The sequence below is a fragment of the Stegodyphus dumicola genome, chromosome 8 (genome assembly GCF_044657685.1).
Source record: "Stegodyphus dumicola isolate Sdum_Otavi_A_Nest chromosome 8, ASM4465768v1".
Taxonomy (NCBI): domain Eukaryota; kingdom Metazoa; phylum Arthropoda; class Arachnida; order Araneae; family Eresidae; genus Stegodyphus; species Stegodyphus dumicola.
The window spans coordinates 166,434,221-166,453,132 of NC_140775.1; the positions used below are offsets into that span (position 1 = coordinate 166,434,221).

The 18,912-nt window shown below is 34.3% G+C and overlaps 1 protein-coding gene across 2 annotated transcripts in view; it reads right to left on the minus strand.

The window, feature by feature from the left end:
- Window positions 1-16,085, minus strand: part of LOC118200923 (transforming growth factor-beta-induced protein ig-h3-like) — a 117,758-nt gene extending 101,673 nt beyond the window's left edge. Inside the window, exon 1 of one of the 2 annotated variants that reach the window (XR_004760167.2) lies at window positions 15,833-16,085. Coding sequence is in view for 1 of the 2 variants with exons in the window: in XM_035372914.2 (XP_035228805.1) it covers window positions 15,833-15,938 (106 nt within the window). In the remaining variant the exon portion in view is untranslated. The remainder of the gene's footprint in view (window positions 1-15,832) is intronic. The other variant, XM_035372914.2, reaches the window with a different exon arrangement.
- Window positions 16,086-18,912: the final 2,827 nt, after the last annotated feature.

Here is an 18,912-nt window from a genome sequence, read left to right on the forward strand (position 1 = left end):
ACTAACAGTAATTCGTGTTACATACTTAAATTATTATTAATAAATGTTCTGAAAATACTAGTAACAAACACATTAAATTATATTTTTCAAAGCTTTTATTGATAAATACATGACGTCTCTTAGTTTCCAGTTGTTTGCGCTCTAAAATAAAACATAAACGCATGCACAAGGAAAATTATAAAGATTGTATTTTAAATAATTATCTGGCGATAAAAGATAAAAAGGCATTCATAAAAATGACCTTCGCCTGTGCACAAAGGGCAAACATAGAGAAAAGAAATCTTAACTTACTTCTTTCGAATATGAATTGCACTTCGTTGCGAATCCACGAACCACAGAATGGTCTTTTAAAAATATCCCCCCTCATTATTAAAGTGGGAGGCGGGTTTTCCTATTAACCTTAACCTCGACGCTAAACGAGGTGAACGAGGAAACTTTCGCTACCGTTTTGTAATCTCCCATTTCTATCTATCTGCATTCGGATTTTTTCGTTGTAACTTATGTACTCATTTCTTTCTACATTAAGAAGTAGACCGTTTTATTCTGCTGCAATAAACAGTCCAGTATTAAAAATAAGTAAGCTACAATGTATGGTGGGATTTCAGTACGTATACATTATAAATTGGATTCTAGGATTCTGGATTGGAATAGATTGTGGCATAGCATACGAGAGTTATCTGTCTAAGAGGACATATACCTTGGTGGAAGTCTTTTTAAGGGAAACTGTCTAGTATTTACATTACGCGAAGGGTAAGTCACAAAGATTCCCATGTAGCTAGGCCGTTAGACATGATTTGAATCCACTTGCTTACAAAATCCACTTGCTACACTTGCCACAGTGCTACAAAAAATGCCTCCAGTAAATACCGTGTTACAAAAAAATGCACGTTCAAAACATTTGAGCAGTGTTACAAAACATTCGTTCGGACTGGATTAACAACTGAATCGGATTAAACAATATTGCACGGAATAGCTGCATAAGCATGTCAAGACTTGTCTCTGGTCGATAGTGTTGCCTTTAAGTTCTAGAAATTGAACTAGACTTCTAATTCCCAAAAATATCCCACGCAATTTCATAAATTAAATTTTAAAATCATTAACCATACTGAAGATTTCTTCACATAAATATTACTAAGATCGGTAGTTTATTTGGAGTATGGCAAACCACACTAAGGCTACCTGCCTATGCGGCTAAATGCCCTCTGTAGAAAGCTTTGTGAGGCAAACTGTCTTGTATTCACGTTACTCATACAGAAGGCCTGCTTACCGGGTTTTGAACTGTGGCCGAATTTCAGCGTTCAGCGGTCTTACATTCGACGTCTGGTCGAACTATGAATATTCATTGGTGTAACAGCTTGATAAGTGGTGGGTGATGAAATCTAAATTGTGATTTCCAAATAAAATTTGTTCCAGTTAGATGTTAAGCAAATGAAGATCATGTGAATAGTTTACATAATTTGTAACAGTAGTGTAGGCAGTAAAATAAATATATATTTTATACTGTTTCTTATGTTAGTAAGTGCAAATCGCACTGTTAATTGTATGTTAAAACCGCTAATAAAGTTTTGTTTAAATCTGATAGCAATTGAAACATTTTTAATATTATTTCAAATAGTTCTTATCGAAATGAGCACATGCATTTATGATGCTTTAAAAGTTCTAGGAATTGAGGTATATTTTTTTATTTCATCAATATCGTAATGCAGGTTTTCTACATAATCCACATTTAACTGAATACTCTTATTCTAACTAAAAGCTAATATTTCTAAGCGGTCCCCAAAGAACTTCCTCGTAATCTTTTCTGTCTCTCCTTATGGCATGTTTAAACTCTCAAATCGAACAGCTCGTAAAGATATTTTCAAATGTGGGAACAAAAAATGTCCTCGCAGACGTTGAATAGTTTCTGAATTTTTCACATCCTCTTTCCACGAAAAGAAAATGATTGATCTCGGCTTCTTATATGGTTGAAAAAACCGTGTTTAAAAAAATGCGCCTGTAAAGATTTAACAACTGAATTGGACTAAACAATATTACACGGAACAGCTGCTTAAAGAGGTCAAGACTTGTCTCTGGTCGATAGTGTTGTTTTTCTAGGAATTGAACTACAGCTCATTTCCTAGAAATATCCCACCTATTTTCGTACATTAAATTTCAAAATCATTAACATACTGATCATTATTTCACGTAAATATTGGATTATTGAATTAGGATTGGATTATTTATTTGGATAATAGCAAATAAGATAAGTCGCAACAACACAGCATCACAGCTCCAGTTTCGAAAATACCCTAAAAAAAAGGCCTTGCAAATTTACACAGATGTATCTGATTTTTCAGTAGGAGCAGTACTGATACAAGAGGGGGCACCCGACAGCATTTTTCAGTAGAGCACTGAGTTCGGCAGAAAGAAATTATTCTGTGGCTGAATTGGAAGCTCTGCGATATATGTTTGCATTGAAGAAATTTAGAGCTTATTTCTCGAAGAAACAAGCTGAAATATTTATCCATTATGAGAGTCAAGGAATTTGGAAAATGCAAAAATTTAGCCCTAAGAATGATTAGATGGACCTTGAAACTGCGAGAGGTTAGTTTGAAATTCTAACATCACCCGTGAAAGAAAAATAAAGTAGCAAATACTTATTAAGAATCAAATTAGACGAAAGCAGCGTAAAGTAAAATGCATCATGTTAACATCTGTCGTTTTAAATTCTAGGGAAACACTGATTAAACAGCGCAATGTAAAATCTGGAGAACTTTATGAATATTTAAGAAATACTGAAAAGTTTCCAGCGGTGAATGAAATAGAAATTTAGGGTAAGGCCGAGCATTAGGAATCATCGATGATATTTCATTCATCGTACATTTTAATTTATAAAAAAACAATGAATGAAAAGTTAAAATTAAGATGGCCATCCCAGCTATTTGAATACTCGAAGTTTGGCGAGTTACATGACAATCCAATTTCAACACATATGGGGGGCGGAAAACAATACAGAGATTGAGGAAACTACTTCCTCCCCGAGTTCAACACATAACAAGTTAATATACTTTGATGAAGCGTGGTGTCGAAGCAGATATGGGAATCATCAAGAAAGGGAATGCAACAGGAGTAAAAAACCTACATGCCATAGGTTTCCAAGACTGATGTCAACGACTACAGATAGATTAGGAGAGCCCAAAAAGCAACGGATTGGGAAAATAAAAGCTAAATCTCTCTTTAAGTTTGAGATTAAAGTTTTGTTCCAAAATTAAGGCGAAGATACATGTGTTGTGGAAACTAAAGCAGCGCAATTGGCTGAAACTGAATGCAACAGTTTGAGTGTAAAAGATTGCCAATAAGTCGGGAAAGATTTCAAATTTGTTTCAAAACTGTAATGTACGTTTAAATACTAATTTTGGAAAGATTTCAAATTTAAGCGTTTCTGGCTGGTGTTGCATGACGAATATTAATTAAATTAAGATTTAAGAGTTTCTGAATTGTGATATATGTTCAAATGTTAAATTTAGAAAAATCACAAGTTTTAAAGAGTTTGAAATGAAAGAATGTGTGTAAAGCTAAAAGCATCGCTCTTATGTCAACTTTTGGAAAAGAATAAATTGGAAAAGTAACGAGCAAAATAAGCTAAATCAATGGCCTAGTGTAGTTAAAGAAATTTGGAAATGTTAGACATTAGGGTAGATTGTATAGTGCTAAAAAAGTAAGAAGAAGTTGAGAAGATGTGAGTAATGCTACCAACTATACGTGGAAATGAATAAGAATAGCTGCACTCAAAAAAAAAAAAAAAAAAAAAAGACAAACTATGTTCAGAACAAACACAACAGCCATATATAAAGATTAGGAAGAACTTCACTTAATTAGAATGGATAAAAGAAGAGTTTTTAGAAAATGAATGTCTTGAACTAAAATGGATATCTCATAACCAAATGAATGCGTTATAGTGAAATGATATGCATTAGTATGCTGAAATAGTATAAGATTTCTTTAAGCTGGAAGGATAGATTATGCAAGATTTAATTAAGTTTTAGATTTTTTTAATAAAAAGTGTATTAGTATTAGAGAGTATTAGAATCGTAGAATAGTGGCTTTTCATAAAATCCATTTGACTACTTTAAAGCCGTTTATTTTGGAAGAGGAGATTTTGGCATGTGTGTTTTAACTTTTACTGATGAAATACTATTTAATTTGCTTTTTTCTTTCAACCTCTTTTCGTCATGACGTTTGTTCATTCCAGAAATTATGTAGATTTGAGTGACACCCAATTTTATTTAGAGATTTATGAATTAATTTGCGAGAATTAGGCCTGCGGTCCGCTGCCTCGCTGAGTCTAACAAGTCTAGTGGCTCTGGCTGTGAACGCCATAGATTAAGGTTAGATCCTGTTTTGGTAAGTGGGAGATTGAAATTCTGTCGCGGTGTAGGTAATATTGTAGTTTCTGATAGAATTATACTTTAATTGTTGCATTTATATTCATAGTGAAAGCAGGCATTCAATTTTAAGCTATGTCCAAGTTGGCTGGCAAATTTGTGTTTGTATATTTTTAATTTAATCTCTCACTATTGGTGAGATAGAATCAACTTAGTAATTTAATTTTGTGTCTGTTTATTTTATGGTTAGATATTCTCATGGTGAAAATTTACCTCGGAGAACATAAGTGACAATTTATTGCTATTATATTGATCTAGCTAAAATATCTAGAATTCACAGCAGATGTAACAACTTGTCCATATTGCTTGCGGAAGTTCAGCATGCCTCGTAGTATAATATCTAAAACAGTTTTAAATATTTCTTGAATATCATCAACATTATGTGGTTCCATTGCATAAACACGTTCGATACCATTCTCCACTACAAAAAATCACAAGTGTGAGGTCAGGCGAGATGAAACGTCATTTTTTTCTTCCAGGCTATATTCGTTATAAAGTTTCATTAAGCCAGACCAGAAATCCCTGGCGAATTATGAAATAGCACTGTCTAGCAGGAAATATCCACATTGGAGGTAGTGATAGGTAGCCTGTACGTAGGTTTTTTATTCATTTCTTGTTCAGTGTTAACAATTTTTTAATTATCCTGTACAGCATGTGTTATTACGAAATTATTACTACTAATAATAATATAATCGCCTCAAATAAAATCAGTAATCAAACAAACAGCTGAGTTGGAAACGTATAGAGTAAGTTCTGGAAGGCTGTAGAGTCATTAAGTTTTATCGATGCAGCAGACGTGAAAAATGTGCAGTGCCCTCCCCAAGATTCGAAATCCGGACCTCTCGAGTACGCGTTGAGTGTGCTTTCAATTACGTCACGATGGCATCGAATTGGAGGGAGGAAACAAATGAAAAATGTTATTACAAGTGAGCATACGAATGGTGAGAAATAAAAAAGAATGTGATTTCTTTATCCATTGCTCTATATGTAATGAACATAAAATATATAGACACAACAAAACAAGAACTCTAGTCTGATTCGATATAATTCAACATTGCAGTGTAACCGGAATCAAAGGTATAATAGCTGGAGATATGTCTATTATCAGTATCAAGAATTGTTTAAATATATTTAAATTTAAAAATCATTGCTTCTTAAATTCTCCAGCCCCTCAAGGTCTGTAAACGAGTTTTGCCTTTTATTACCTGCAATAAATGCCGCTTTCATAAAGATCCATTTATTGAAAATTAAAGACCATAAGACAAAAAACAATCGAAACTCGTTATAATGACCTTTCGCATCTTAAAAGATAAAGTGCATTTTAATGAGTAGTCACTATAACGAAAGTGAATTTAATGTACTTATTAGGTTGGAACATTTTACACTGGTCGTAGTAATGAAACGGTCACTTTAATGAGTAATGAAATTGTCACAAAAAAGTGTAAGGGCCTTATAAAAAGCATTAGCAAAGAAAATAATATTCATCAGTTTCTTTCGTTTATAAGCTTAAACTTAATTATATATATTGATATATAATTAAGCTTAAACTTAATTATATATAGTCGTAAATCCATTAGCGAAGAAAAAATAGAAAGATTTCCTTTCAGCTGGCGTTTGTAGCTATATTACCTTTTCAGAATTTAGGAAGTAAGTAGTGAAGAATATAACCTCTATTTGTGTCCCTAAACTGGTAAATCCTAAAACATTGAATTGTTTTGTATGCAGTGTCTGCCAGTTAACTATTTTAATCTATTTCACTATCTGTTTGAAAATATGACTTAAAACCATTCTGAATTTGGTTGAATGAAATTATGGAAACGTTTTCGAACATATGTAGTTGTATGTATTTAAGGAGTTATACCTGATTGCAGAGCTTCGATGAAAGCTTTGAAGAATTTATTTCTTTTAGGACTTGAATCAAAGTTTTCTTGAATTTAAGCTTACTACGATATTATTTTATCATGAAAATTTTTAATTTCACTGTTTTATTTTCTATTCCACCTGCTGTTACGGACTAAATATAGCCTAAGATGTCGAAATGAAAAACCCGTTGTAAAGAACATCATAGTTAGCACCAATAAGCACCATAAAATCATAGTAGATTAATGAAAAACACAACTGCACAAAATTCCTGATTATTCACATGCGAATTATCCGAGAATCATCTGTCGGAATTCTTGCATCATCTTATGACTGATATTTGAAAAGAGGGAATGTATGTTACTCGTACATTTTCGAAGATTTTGAATGCAGTAAACCTCATTGTTAAAAACGTTATCCCTGACAACACTATAAGGTATAAAGTTTTATGCCAAAAAAGGTTATAGCATCAGGTTTCGGTAAAATTACTTCTCGTTCTTAATGGTTTGAAAATATAAGTGAAGAAAATACGATAGATATAATAGAAAAATTCGAGAACAATGAAGGTTATAGAACTTTAATCAGACCATGGCATTTTCGATACAGCTTCTCAAGAGTAATCAATCAATAGAAGAGGATAATGCAAATGAAAGCGAAATTATAAGGATGGCAATAGTGGTGTACTGGAAAGAGTAGCGTATTCGGAAACTAAGTACCGTTTCATTCTAGCGCCGTCGCAGCGCTATGGTAGGCGTCCCGCGCATGCGCACTAGTCTTTCTTGTTCACTGACTTTCAATTGTCGCCATTTTGGTTGCTCTATGTTGTGTTTTCAGTTTGCTGTGCACATTCAAAATGTTTAAGACAATTAGTTCTCCCGCTGACTGCGAGATTCGTGCCGGGATTAAATTTTTGAACACGAGGAATATTAAACCGGTCGAAATTTATCGTCAAGTGACAGAAGTTTACGGTGAATACGCGATAAGTGATGGAATGGTGAGAAAGTGGGTAAGAATGTTTAATGCAGGTCGAACAAATGTCCACGCCGAGGCTCGGAGTGGTCGGCCTTCTGTTGTCACCGATGATTTGGTAAGGAAAGTTGATGAAGCAATTCATGAGAACAGACGCTTCACAATGACAACTCTTTCAGAGGCATTTTCACAAATTTCACGTACTGTTTTGCTCGAAATTGTGTCTTGAATTATCGCCAACTGTGTTCCCGATGGGTTCCAAAAATGCTCACCGATGTTCACAAAACAAAGCGACTTGGTAGTTCCCTGACATTTCTCACGCGGTACAGTGATGAGGGAGAAAACTTTTTAAACCAAATTGTGACAGGTGATGAAACTTGGGTGTGTCATTTCACACCAGAATCGAAACAACAATCGATGGAGTGGAGACACACTCATTCTCCGAAAAATCAAAAGTTCAAAGTGACAATGTCATCACAAAAAATCATGTGCACTGTCTTCTGGGATAGGAAAGGCGTTTAGCTTACTGAATTTCTTCCCAGAGGTGAAACCATTAATGCGGCACGATAGTGTGAGACTTTAACAAAACTAAGGCGTGCCATTCAAAACAAACGAAGAGGAATGCTCAGTAAAGGAATTGTGTTGCTCCATGATAATGCTCGGCCCCATACTGCTGGTGTCACTCAATCGTTAATTCGACAGTTTTATTGGGAGCAGTTCGATCACCCGCCGTACAGCCCGGACTTGGCGCAGTCCGACTATCACTTGTTCCTGCAGATGAAGCGCGAGCTTGGTGGCAAGCGCTTTGGATCTGACGATGGCACGAAAAATGCTGTGGAGTCGTGGTTATCGAAACTGGAGGAAAGTTTCTTTGACGATGGTATACAAAAACTGGTCACCCGCTATGACAAGTGTTTGATCATTGGCGGAAACTATGTTGAAAAATAGTTTAAGACATGTATTTTCATGTAAAAATAAAATTGGATTCGAAAAAATTGTTTTACTATTTTATTTATTTATTTATTTATTATTTTTTTTTTCAAAACGGTACTTAGTTTCCGAATACGCCTCGTATAATATTTTAGTGAATAAATTGTGTTTGAACTGAATTCCTCAGATTTCATACTGCCTTAATGAAGGAATGTCAGCACGTCTCTCTTTTTCTCTCCCTGTCCAAAAAAGGAATATAACCTGCTTTCAGAGAAAAAATTAAAGTCTCTCAACCTGATTATTAATCTTGTAACATTCTAGGTAAACTAAAGCTCTATAACTGTTATAATAATGAAGAATTAAGTAGCGATTATTTGCTGAATTCTTGTGCATAAGTAACAACTCCGGAGAGGGGTTAAAACATCCTTTTATTTTAACTCAAATTGATTTACAGATGGCTTCCCTTGGGCGTACAAGAAGCCTCTACTTGGGCTTAATTTCAAAATAGAAATATAAAACTAACTAATGCTAAATATAGTTAATCAACCGAAGCTGTAAGGAATTAACATGGCGTAGTTGGCCCTTAACTAGCAATCACCGGCATATGCTAACAAGCACCTAATAAGTATGGTCGTAGAATAGCAAGCTTTAACTAGAAGCAACAATATGGCCGAAAGGCAGAACACCTTCTCCTACTGAAGTAACTCAGACCTCAGCTTAAATAGTAGTTTCTATCCTATTTGCATAAAGCAAAACTGAAAGCATAAAGCGTAAAACTGAAAACTCATTCTGGTTCGGAAAACGTAAGTAGAAAATAAGAAGGTACAGGAAAGGCTTACTCCAAAATAAAGTAAAATCCTATAATATAATTAATATATATTTCAAACAATATGTTGTGTGTATTTACTGTGTGTGTGTGTGTGTATTTAATTATGGCAAAGCACACTAGGGCTATCTGCCTAAGAGGAGGGATGCCTTCGTGGAGGACTTTCTAAGGGAAACTGGCTCGTATACACGTTACACATGGGGAAAACCACGAAAACACCCATGCAGCCAGCGCGTTCGCGGGATTCGAACCTCGGACCGAACTACCAGTGTTCAGCGACTTTACCGCTCGGCCGCTGGTGGACAACAATATGTTGAATGCCACTAACTAAAATTCTCTGAATTTTGTTTTGGTACGTGTGCATTGATTTTAGTTCGACCGGACCATTCTTGGATTAACTGTGTTTTCCCAGTTGTCGATGTAAAATCGGAAGTTTCAGTCGCAAAATTAATTATTAAGGCTAAATTCTGGAGCCGAAAATTAGAAATCGAACTAATTTGGGATGTTATTTAAGATAAAAGACTACAAAAGTCACAAAGACGTTATACTGCAAAAAATTCTCTTAATAACGCAAATCATCTGTTCGCTGCGAAGAATTCTCGTAAAGTTAATTATGTAAAGCAATCTTCTGAAGCATGTGTTCGTCACCTATGTTTTTTATCCATACTTTTGGGTAGACTAAATACCTGCATATCTTAATGGATATCGTTACGACGCTAATTTTCTAACGTCGAAATATTGTCAGTCTAATCAGCTACAAGACATAACAAAACAGCCATGAACACTTAATGGTAAAGTACTGAAGGACTATATGTTTATTACTTCATCCAGGACATTTATGTTTAGACAAAGAGGGCCTACAAACATTCTTCGTATTTTTATCATTTTGTTTTTTAGATTTGAATTTAAGGCTCAACTCGGCTAGTAATAGAATATATTTCAGAGAGCGAGTCGTTGTTGAGGAGATAGAGTGTCCTTGCAATTCTGAGCTTAATACTAGTATTGTTAAGACACAATAACACGCCAAATAAATACTAATTCAGAAGTCAAACAACAAAAATCAGCGTTATATTTACAAAACCTTCACAGGACTAGTTTCGATGGTTTAACCGAGCCACCATCCTCAGCTGCAAAACCGCAAATCATTCATTTGGTTTTGCAGCTGAGGATGGTGGTTCGGTAAAACCACCGAAACTAGTCCTGTGAAGGTTTTGTAAATATAACGCTGATTTTTGTTGTTTGACTTCTGAATTAGTACATGATGAATGTTCGTAACCGCATTGCATTTACACCACAAAAATAAGTTCTTAGGGCTATCTCATTTGTCCGACTTAATTAGAATAAATCCTTGAATTTTAAGCTGAATAAATTGAGACAAGGAGTGTATGATTGCGTCTGATGTTGGCATGAGCCAAGCACCATCTAGGTGACCGTACGACTTCGCCTAGCCTAGCTCAGCCCCAATTTTGAGAAACAGCACCTTGGGGGGTATCCGAAGGTTTCTACCCTTCTTCCCCTGCTACCAAACAAGTCGAGAAGACTTTCGGCTTGCCATGTATTCTTAGTGTTCCCATACCGCACACAAACTGTACATTTACAAATATTCATGCCTTCTCTGCGACTCGAATCCGTGCCTTTTAGTATGGTACTTACTAAGCGTGCCCGTTTATATTGTACTTAGTATCCGTACCCTTTGGCCCATGGTGCTTAGTAAACACTACTCCGTCTGGAGGGGCCAAGAAGGAGTAGCACTGATTAGCACCCAGAGTGTGTTATAGCTAAACTGAACAGCTCTGGTAAGGTTTTGGTTATTACTAGACATCTTCCAAGATTCAAAATTCTCGTGTAGGAAATCAAGCACATTTTCCGTTATTGACTTTCTCCTTCTGAAAATGTTTTGAATATTGATTATATATCAGATTAAATTGCAGATTTTCTGCATGAATACTATTTGGATCTTCATTAACATATGCCTTGAATTTCTTCACTTGGGAAAATTATTAAAAGGAATCGTCAAAGTAGTCGGACTGCAAGCTGCACAGCAGGACTTTCGTTAGAAAATTGGGTAGAGATTTTTGTCATAAAGTTAACCCAAACCTAAAAGTCATTTTTGAAAAAATGAACATATTGAACCCATATCGAACACTGACCAATATGCACATTCCTGTGAATACTTGAAATCCACATTTTCTGTTGTATTTTATAGGTTAAGAATTTAAAAAAGAATAACTTTTAATATTACCACATTTGTTTATAATTAATAGTTTTTCTTTTCTGTGGGCAGAGAACTGAGCACTTAGCCAATACCTAGAGTGTCCTCCGGGTAATAGAATCTAATAACGGGAAGGAGAGTTTTCAAATGTGCGATTTTGACTGATCTCCGATATTGTTTAAGGGCGAGAACAGGAAAATGTGGAAGGAATTTTAATAATTTTGTACTTGATAGTGTACGGATACTTTTTTAGATATTCAAAATGTAGTACTATATTACCCAATGTATTGAAGTTGTCATTAAACTGTTATATTTGGATAAAACATCTCTGGAATGGGGTCCTTGATTATGGAACTCGGAATTTTATTGATGGGAGAATAAAGGATTCACTCAGTTCACGTTTGAACTTGAGGCATGCAACTCTCTCTCGTTCCTTGACATTCTGGTCACACCTAACACATCCAACTTCAGTACTACGGTTTACCGTAAACTTTCATCGGTTTGTTTTCCACCACACTTCATCGGTTTGCCTTCCACAAAAGTTAGCGTCATTTTATTCCTATGTTTTCCGTGTATTTCAAGTTTGCTTTTCCAAACTGTCTCTTGATGACGAACTAAATTATTTAAAAGCAGTAGCTACTGACAGGGGCACTTCACCCAACATTATTAATCAAGCAGTTAAAAAATTCCCATCTCAACACACCAGAAGGCACACTCTTGTTTTAGGAGATTATAAGAATTGTGCTGTCATTCCCTTCTTTCCATTAATTCGTTATAAAATTGCACTTCTTTTACAAAAAATTAGCTTTCGGCCGTTTATTCTCCCATCAATAAAATTCCGAGTTCCATACTCAAGGACCCCATTCCGTATATGAATTCCTGGGGTATGTACAGGATTCCTTGCCAGTGTGGTTTAATTTACATTGGTCAAAACATCTCTGGTTGTTCTATCCGAGAAATCTCGCAAGCGGCGGTGATTGATTTAAACAAGAGATGTACATTTGTTCGGTTATATATATAAAAAAGATTTATTTTACACTTTTATCTTATCTTATAGTTGCTTTATTTTGCAGTCTAAGCCGGGGCGATACGTTGCCTGACAATCTACAAGGAAGCGGAACTTAGTTTCATAAATCTTCGGTTTCTCTACAAATTGAAGCACAAAGCAATAAAATAAATAAAACACGTTAACGGAATTTCCAGCGAAATTCAGCTTTTAGTTTTCCTAATTTCAACAATTTCTGTAACCAAGCTTATTGATTTAATTATTATATTAAATATGAATAAATGAAAAATTGAATATATTTTTTGAGAAATGTAGTGCAATAACTTAACATTTTAATTCGTCTCTTTTATTACTTCAAAGCAAATAAAAAAAATATATCTAAGCCTTTCCAAAGAAAATTTTACGCAGTGCTTTTGAAGAGAAATTTCAAGCTCTGGAAAAAAATCTGTTTGTTTTGTAAAAGGAATCTATAACCACACAACATTCGTAATAAATGTAATAAATATGATCTTACAGTGTTTCAGAATAAAACTGAGAAGCTAAGAATTAAACTGGATTAAAAAAGTCTGAAATAAATTAATCCAACTATTGATTATAATGTATTATCACACAGTATAAGGACTTCTTAATTACGTTATTCATATTTAATAGGTAGTTACATTTCTAAGAGAAAGGGCTAATAGAACAGTTCTACTTCTAAAGAGAACAGAGGACATCATTTCAATATAGTCTGTTACTTTAAAATACTTTACATCTCAGTATAGTCTGTTAATTTTAATTTTCAAGGTCATAATGACCCTTCTCTCATTTTCCACTGTAGCGTGTGTCATTATCGTACGGAAGAAATTGGAGGATTTTAGCAAATTATACGATTTGACCTTTTTTCGCAACGTCGTTACCATGGTTATGAAACATAGTTTGGTGGAAGAATGGCCTTGAAATTCCTGTTCTGAAGTAACGGATTATAACAGACAAAATAAAAGAGAGTTATTTAGTAGCAAAATTATATCAGATATAAAGTTTATAAACTTACTTAAAATATGCACTTTTTATGAGAAAATTGACAGATATATGTTTTAAGGATTTCTCTGACTTTCTTGAAAAACGTTCTAACTTGTCCTGATCTTTGAAAAATGTCTATTTTCCTAGCACGTGTTTCATTTCTCTGAGTTTCAAAGTGGTAGCAAAACTTAATCGACTAATAAAATATAATTTTTAGAAATTATTACTTGATTGCTAATTATGAAGCTGATATCTACTATATTACCTGTATACGTATCCTGAAAATTAATCAGATGACTAGGACATAACTTTATTTTTATTTTACGCAAGATGTAAAGGTGTCCGCCGATAACATCGCGGCAAAAACGTCGCGGACGAAAACGTCGCGGAGAAAAAAACGCAAGGCGAAAACGTCGTGCTACAAAACATCGTGGGAGAAAACATCGCAAAGAGAAAACATCGCAGTTCTAAAACATCGTGGTACAAAACATCGTCGTCGAAAATAAAGCGGTTCAAAAACTTCGCAGTTTAAAAACATCGTCGTCGAAAATATCGTGGTAAAAAATAAAGTATCTACAAATCATCGCATGACGATAACATCGCAGACATGCTTTAATAACTGTAAATGAATATTCCCATAAAGATTTGTGAGCGCAAAATGTAAAGAAGGATAATTTTTACTTTCACATTTTTTATTAACTAATAAATTTTTTCTGAAAAAGTAAGAAGGAAACTTAAGCATAGAAAATTAAATGCAACTTATAGATTATACTTTTCATGAAAAATTACCAGTAAAAACTTTATAAAAATTGATTTATTAATGGCCTTTGTTAGTTAACTATGTCAGTTTAAAATTCTATTAATTGCTATAAGTTGCATTAATTTGCTATGCTTAAGTTTCCTTCTTACTTTTTCAGAAAAAATTTATTAGTTAATAAAAAAATGTGAAAAAAAAATTATCCTTCTTTCCATTTTGCGCTCACAAATCATTATGCGAATATCCATTTACAGTTATTAACGCATGTTTGCGAAAAGCATGTCTGCGATGTTATCGTCATGCGATGATTTGTAGATACTTTATTTTTTACCACGATAATTTCGACGACGATGTTTTTAAATTGCGAAGTTTTTGAACCGCTTTATTTTCGACGACGATGTTTTGTACCACGATGTTTTAGGACTGCGATGTTTTCTCTTTGCGATGTTCTCTCCCACGATGTTTTGTAGCACGACGTTTTCGCCTTGCGTTGTTTTCTCCGCGACGTTTTCGTCCGCGATGTTTTCGGCTGTAACCGATGTAAACGAAGAAAAGTAAAATGTTTTTAACCATGTAATTTTTATTTGATGCTATGTTTTTAGCAATAATGAGATCCAGTTTTGAATTTAAATACTCGGTTATAATTGCAATATTTTTTAATGTTGTGTGTTGTTTTTAATGTTTAATCTCAGTTATCTGACCTCATCATCAGAACAAGCTATAAAATTAATCGCAGCAAGGACTACAAGATTACATGTGTTGTCGTAATAGCCTTGGGCATCATGAAGATGACAGTACGATTTTGGCCATTTCCACTCCAATTTTGAAGGACTGGGTCTGAGGGTCTTCCCCCCTGCTTCTTCTGCCACCAACCTAAAGATGAGAACTTACTTTCGGATAGTCATATATTTAGAGTGCCTCCATGCCACAAAGGCACTATACATTTACAAACATCCATGCCTTCTCTGGAATTCGAAGCCGGGACTTCAGTACAATAGTCAGGTCACTAACTATCCCGTTTTAGTGGCAGTAAGTTTTGATAAATGATGCTTAAAATACTCAGATATTTTGCAAAGATCCTGCAATTTGTTTCAAGTGCCAAATATGAAGATTATTATGCGAATACAATTAAATTAAGTTTAAGGACTGCTCTAAAGATTCTTGCACTTAATATATTTTACTATTTTATTAAAGACTCTAATATTCAAATATTCACAAATTTTTAGTAATTCCGAAGAACAACAAATATATTAGAGCATGATTTAAAAAATACCGGCCAATGCTCACCGAGATCATAACCTTTGATTCTACATATTTAAAATCACAGAATTAAATTCTTGAAATAGTATCTAATAGAGCAAGATAGACTGGAGAAATATATTCAACTCTTAACAGGTTGAAATATAAAAAAAATTGAAAGTTGATTTGAATTTTACACAACTCTTAGATTATATAATCTTATATGCAAAGTGTATGGAACATTTTGAAGTAAAATGTATTTTGAGCTGTAAGAATCTACAAAAAAGATCGATTATTATTTTGTTCTATTATATTAGTTCTATTATTTCTCTACGTACAATTTATCTTCTAATACACTCACTACATAAAATGTGTTTTACTTAAAAAAAAGATCGTTAAAATTCGGTCGATTTATGTTTTTGGCTTTTATTCGAGGTCCATGTTCGCTTTAGAAATAACTCAAACTAAAATTGCAAAAAACTGAAGAAAAAAAAATAATAAGACATTAAAGCTTGTTCTAGATTAAAAACTATCAAAAGTATTAACTTCATATAATTCTGGTTTTTATGTTTGTCTTCTTACTTGCTACGTAACCTCGAGCACTTACCTGGTTTATTCTGGCCTCTGTTTACATAGGCTGGTATTCTAACTTCTTGAGCACTAATAGTCAGTAAGAGAAGTGACCACAACAGAAATACGGCCGTTGTCCGCATCTCTGAGCCTCGTGTGGAACGTCTGTCTTTCAGATCTTCGGTTCCCGCGCACTTCGCTCGGAAGTGACATCATTTGGAATCCCCTTTTGATGATTCGTTAAATCATGAAGTTTCTTTCGGACCAGTAACAGTGTCCGGCTTGTGTCTCTCCTCCCACGTCCTTACCTGCATGTTTACTTTCCCCTTTATAACGGGTTTTCTTCGCCTTTTGCATCACGTCGCAATTTAAAAGAAGAAAAATGAAGGAAAGGAAAAGTGAGTTTCAATGTAAAAGAGTTAATCATGTGATGAGACAAGCTAACAATAAACTTTACTGGAGATTTCAAGATTATTATCTGATTAAGTCGAGAATACAATTATTATTTTCACGTCGGCTGTCGACTAAAGAGAGTAGTTAAATGTAGGAACATAAATCAGAGCAAACAAAACAAAATAAAGAAACAAAGGAATTAGTATGCCATTGAAGGTCAATCAGTGTGGCTTTTGAACTTAACTTCTATTGATTTGAAACAGTGATCTGAAGGACACATGACAAAGACTAGGCAGTAGGAAATGGTCTAGTAAGTCTTACCAGATTCATCGCCTCTACCTGGAGAGATCGTTACTTGACCTAACGAATATTCTTTGATTTAACAAATATTCTTTGCTAGAACTTTCATGCATATTTAACCCCGTAGTTACTAATTATGGTAAATAGTGAGAGCATTATAACTAGCTATCATAATGCAGAATACAATGAAACCCAGTTTTCAATTTGAATACTCAGCTGTAACTGCGATAATTTTTAATAATGACTCAGATAAATACTGAGATCTTTTACAAAGCACCTGCAGACTGTATCCAGCAGCTAATATGAATATTATTACGCGAAAGCAATTAAATTAAGCTTAAAGGCAACTGTTCTAAACATTCTTGCAATTTAAATTCAAACTCTTTTACATTTTAACATTTTGTTAAAGGCTTTGACATAGGGTTACCAGATATAAAAGTGAAAAAGGAGGACATTTATTTCGAAAGGGAGACATTTCAAAATAAAATTAAATTTAAGATATGTAAACTTATATTGTGAGAAAAAGTAACTTCGGCATTAAAATAATTTTTTGGAACATATTAATTAGACATCCGAACATATATTTCGGAGCAACCTTCCTTTGTCGAAAGTTCTTCATTTCTTAATAAATAACTATAAAATCCTGAACGTGTCATACTCTTAAAATTGTATTGTAGGAGTATTATTGCCGTCACATTAAGTGTGGTCCGTTACTTGGTCTATTGAGAGTTTATTTATGGAAAAAGTCTCAACTTTTACATTATAAGTAGAAATTCAAAAATTCCCAAATTTTCAGTAATTCCAAAAAGCAGTCAAAATTTGGAGCAAAAAATACATCTATTGCTCACGCAGCTAACATTTATTATAAACATTCATTGACTTTTAATCTCTTTGGCTTTATATTTCGCTTTCCAACCGGGACAGTGGTTAGTGGCTCTCGCTACTGTACCGATGGGCGTGGGTTTGAATCCCAAAGAAGGCATGGATGTTTGTAAATGCATAGTGTCTGCGCGGCATGGAGCCACTCTGAATATGTTGCGAGCCGAAAGTCGTCTTAAGAGGCCGGTGGTAGGGAAAGAAGGGTAGGAGACCCTCGGGCGCGTCCCCTGGGGTGTTTTTCAATGTGGTTCTGAACCCTCTGCTACATGATAATTACACCGAGAGATTCCTTAAGTCCTAGGATTTGTGGTCATTTTGGTAGTGTTTCTGGGGCGTTCTTCTTCAAATTAGGGGCGAAAATGAGCAAAGTCGCATTGTCCCCTGTAAGCTGCCCAAGGCTCTTGCCAAAAACAGGCGCACTCTTGTCTTCTTGCCACAATAAATTTCGTTGGCTGTCTTTGATATCATAAAAGTCCCAAAATTTAACGAGCATCCAGAACAATTTGTACCCATTGTATGTGTGAGGGTGCCAGCCGATAACATCGCGGCAAAAACATCGCGGACGAAAACGTCGCGGAGAAAACAACGCAAGGAGAAAACGTCGTGCTACAAAACATCGCAAAGAGAAAACAAAGCAGTTCTAAAACATCGCGGTACAAAATATCGTCGTCGAAAATAAAGCTGTTCAAGAACTTCGCAGTTTAAAAAAATCGTCGTCGAAAATATCGTGGCAAAAAATAAAGTATCATCGCATGACCATAACATCGCAGACATACTTTTTTCAGGTTTTAATAACTGTAAATGGATATTCTCATAATGATTTGTGAGCGCAAGATGTAAAGAAGGATAATTTTTACTTTCACATTTTTTTATTAACTAATAAATTTTTGCTGAAAAAATAAGAAGGAAAATTAAGCATAGAAAATTAAATGCAACTTAATAGATTATACTTTTTATGAAAAATTACCTGTAAAAACTTTATAAAAAATGATTTATTAATGGTCTTTGTTAGTTAACTTATGTCTGTTTAAAATTCTCATAAGTGCTATAAGTTGCATTAATTTTCTATGCTTAAGTTTCCTTCTTATTTTCTCAGCAAAAATTTAATATTTAATAAAAAAATATGTAAAAATTATCCTTCTTTACATCTTGCGCTCACAAATCATTATGGGAATATCCATTTACAGTTATTAACGCATGTTTGCGAAAAGCATGTCTGCGATGTTATCGTCATGCGATGATTTGTAGATACTTTATTTTTTACCACGATATTTTCGACGACGATGTTTTTAAACTGCGAAGTTTTTGAACCGCTTTATTTTCGACGTCGATATTTTGTACCACGATGTTTTAGAACTGCGATGTTTTCTCTTTGCGATGTTTTCTCCCACGATGTTTTGTAGCACGACGTTTTCGCCTTGCGTTTTTTTCTTGCGTTTCTGTTAAAATAAAGAAGGATATTTTTTACTTTCACATTTTTTATTAACTAATAAATTTTTGCTGAAAAAGTAAGAAGGAAACTTAAGCATAGAAAATTAAATGCAA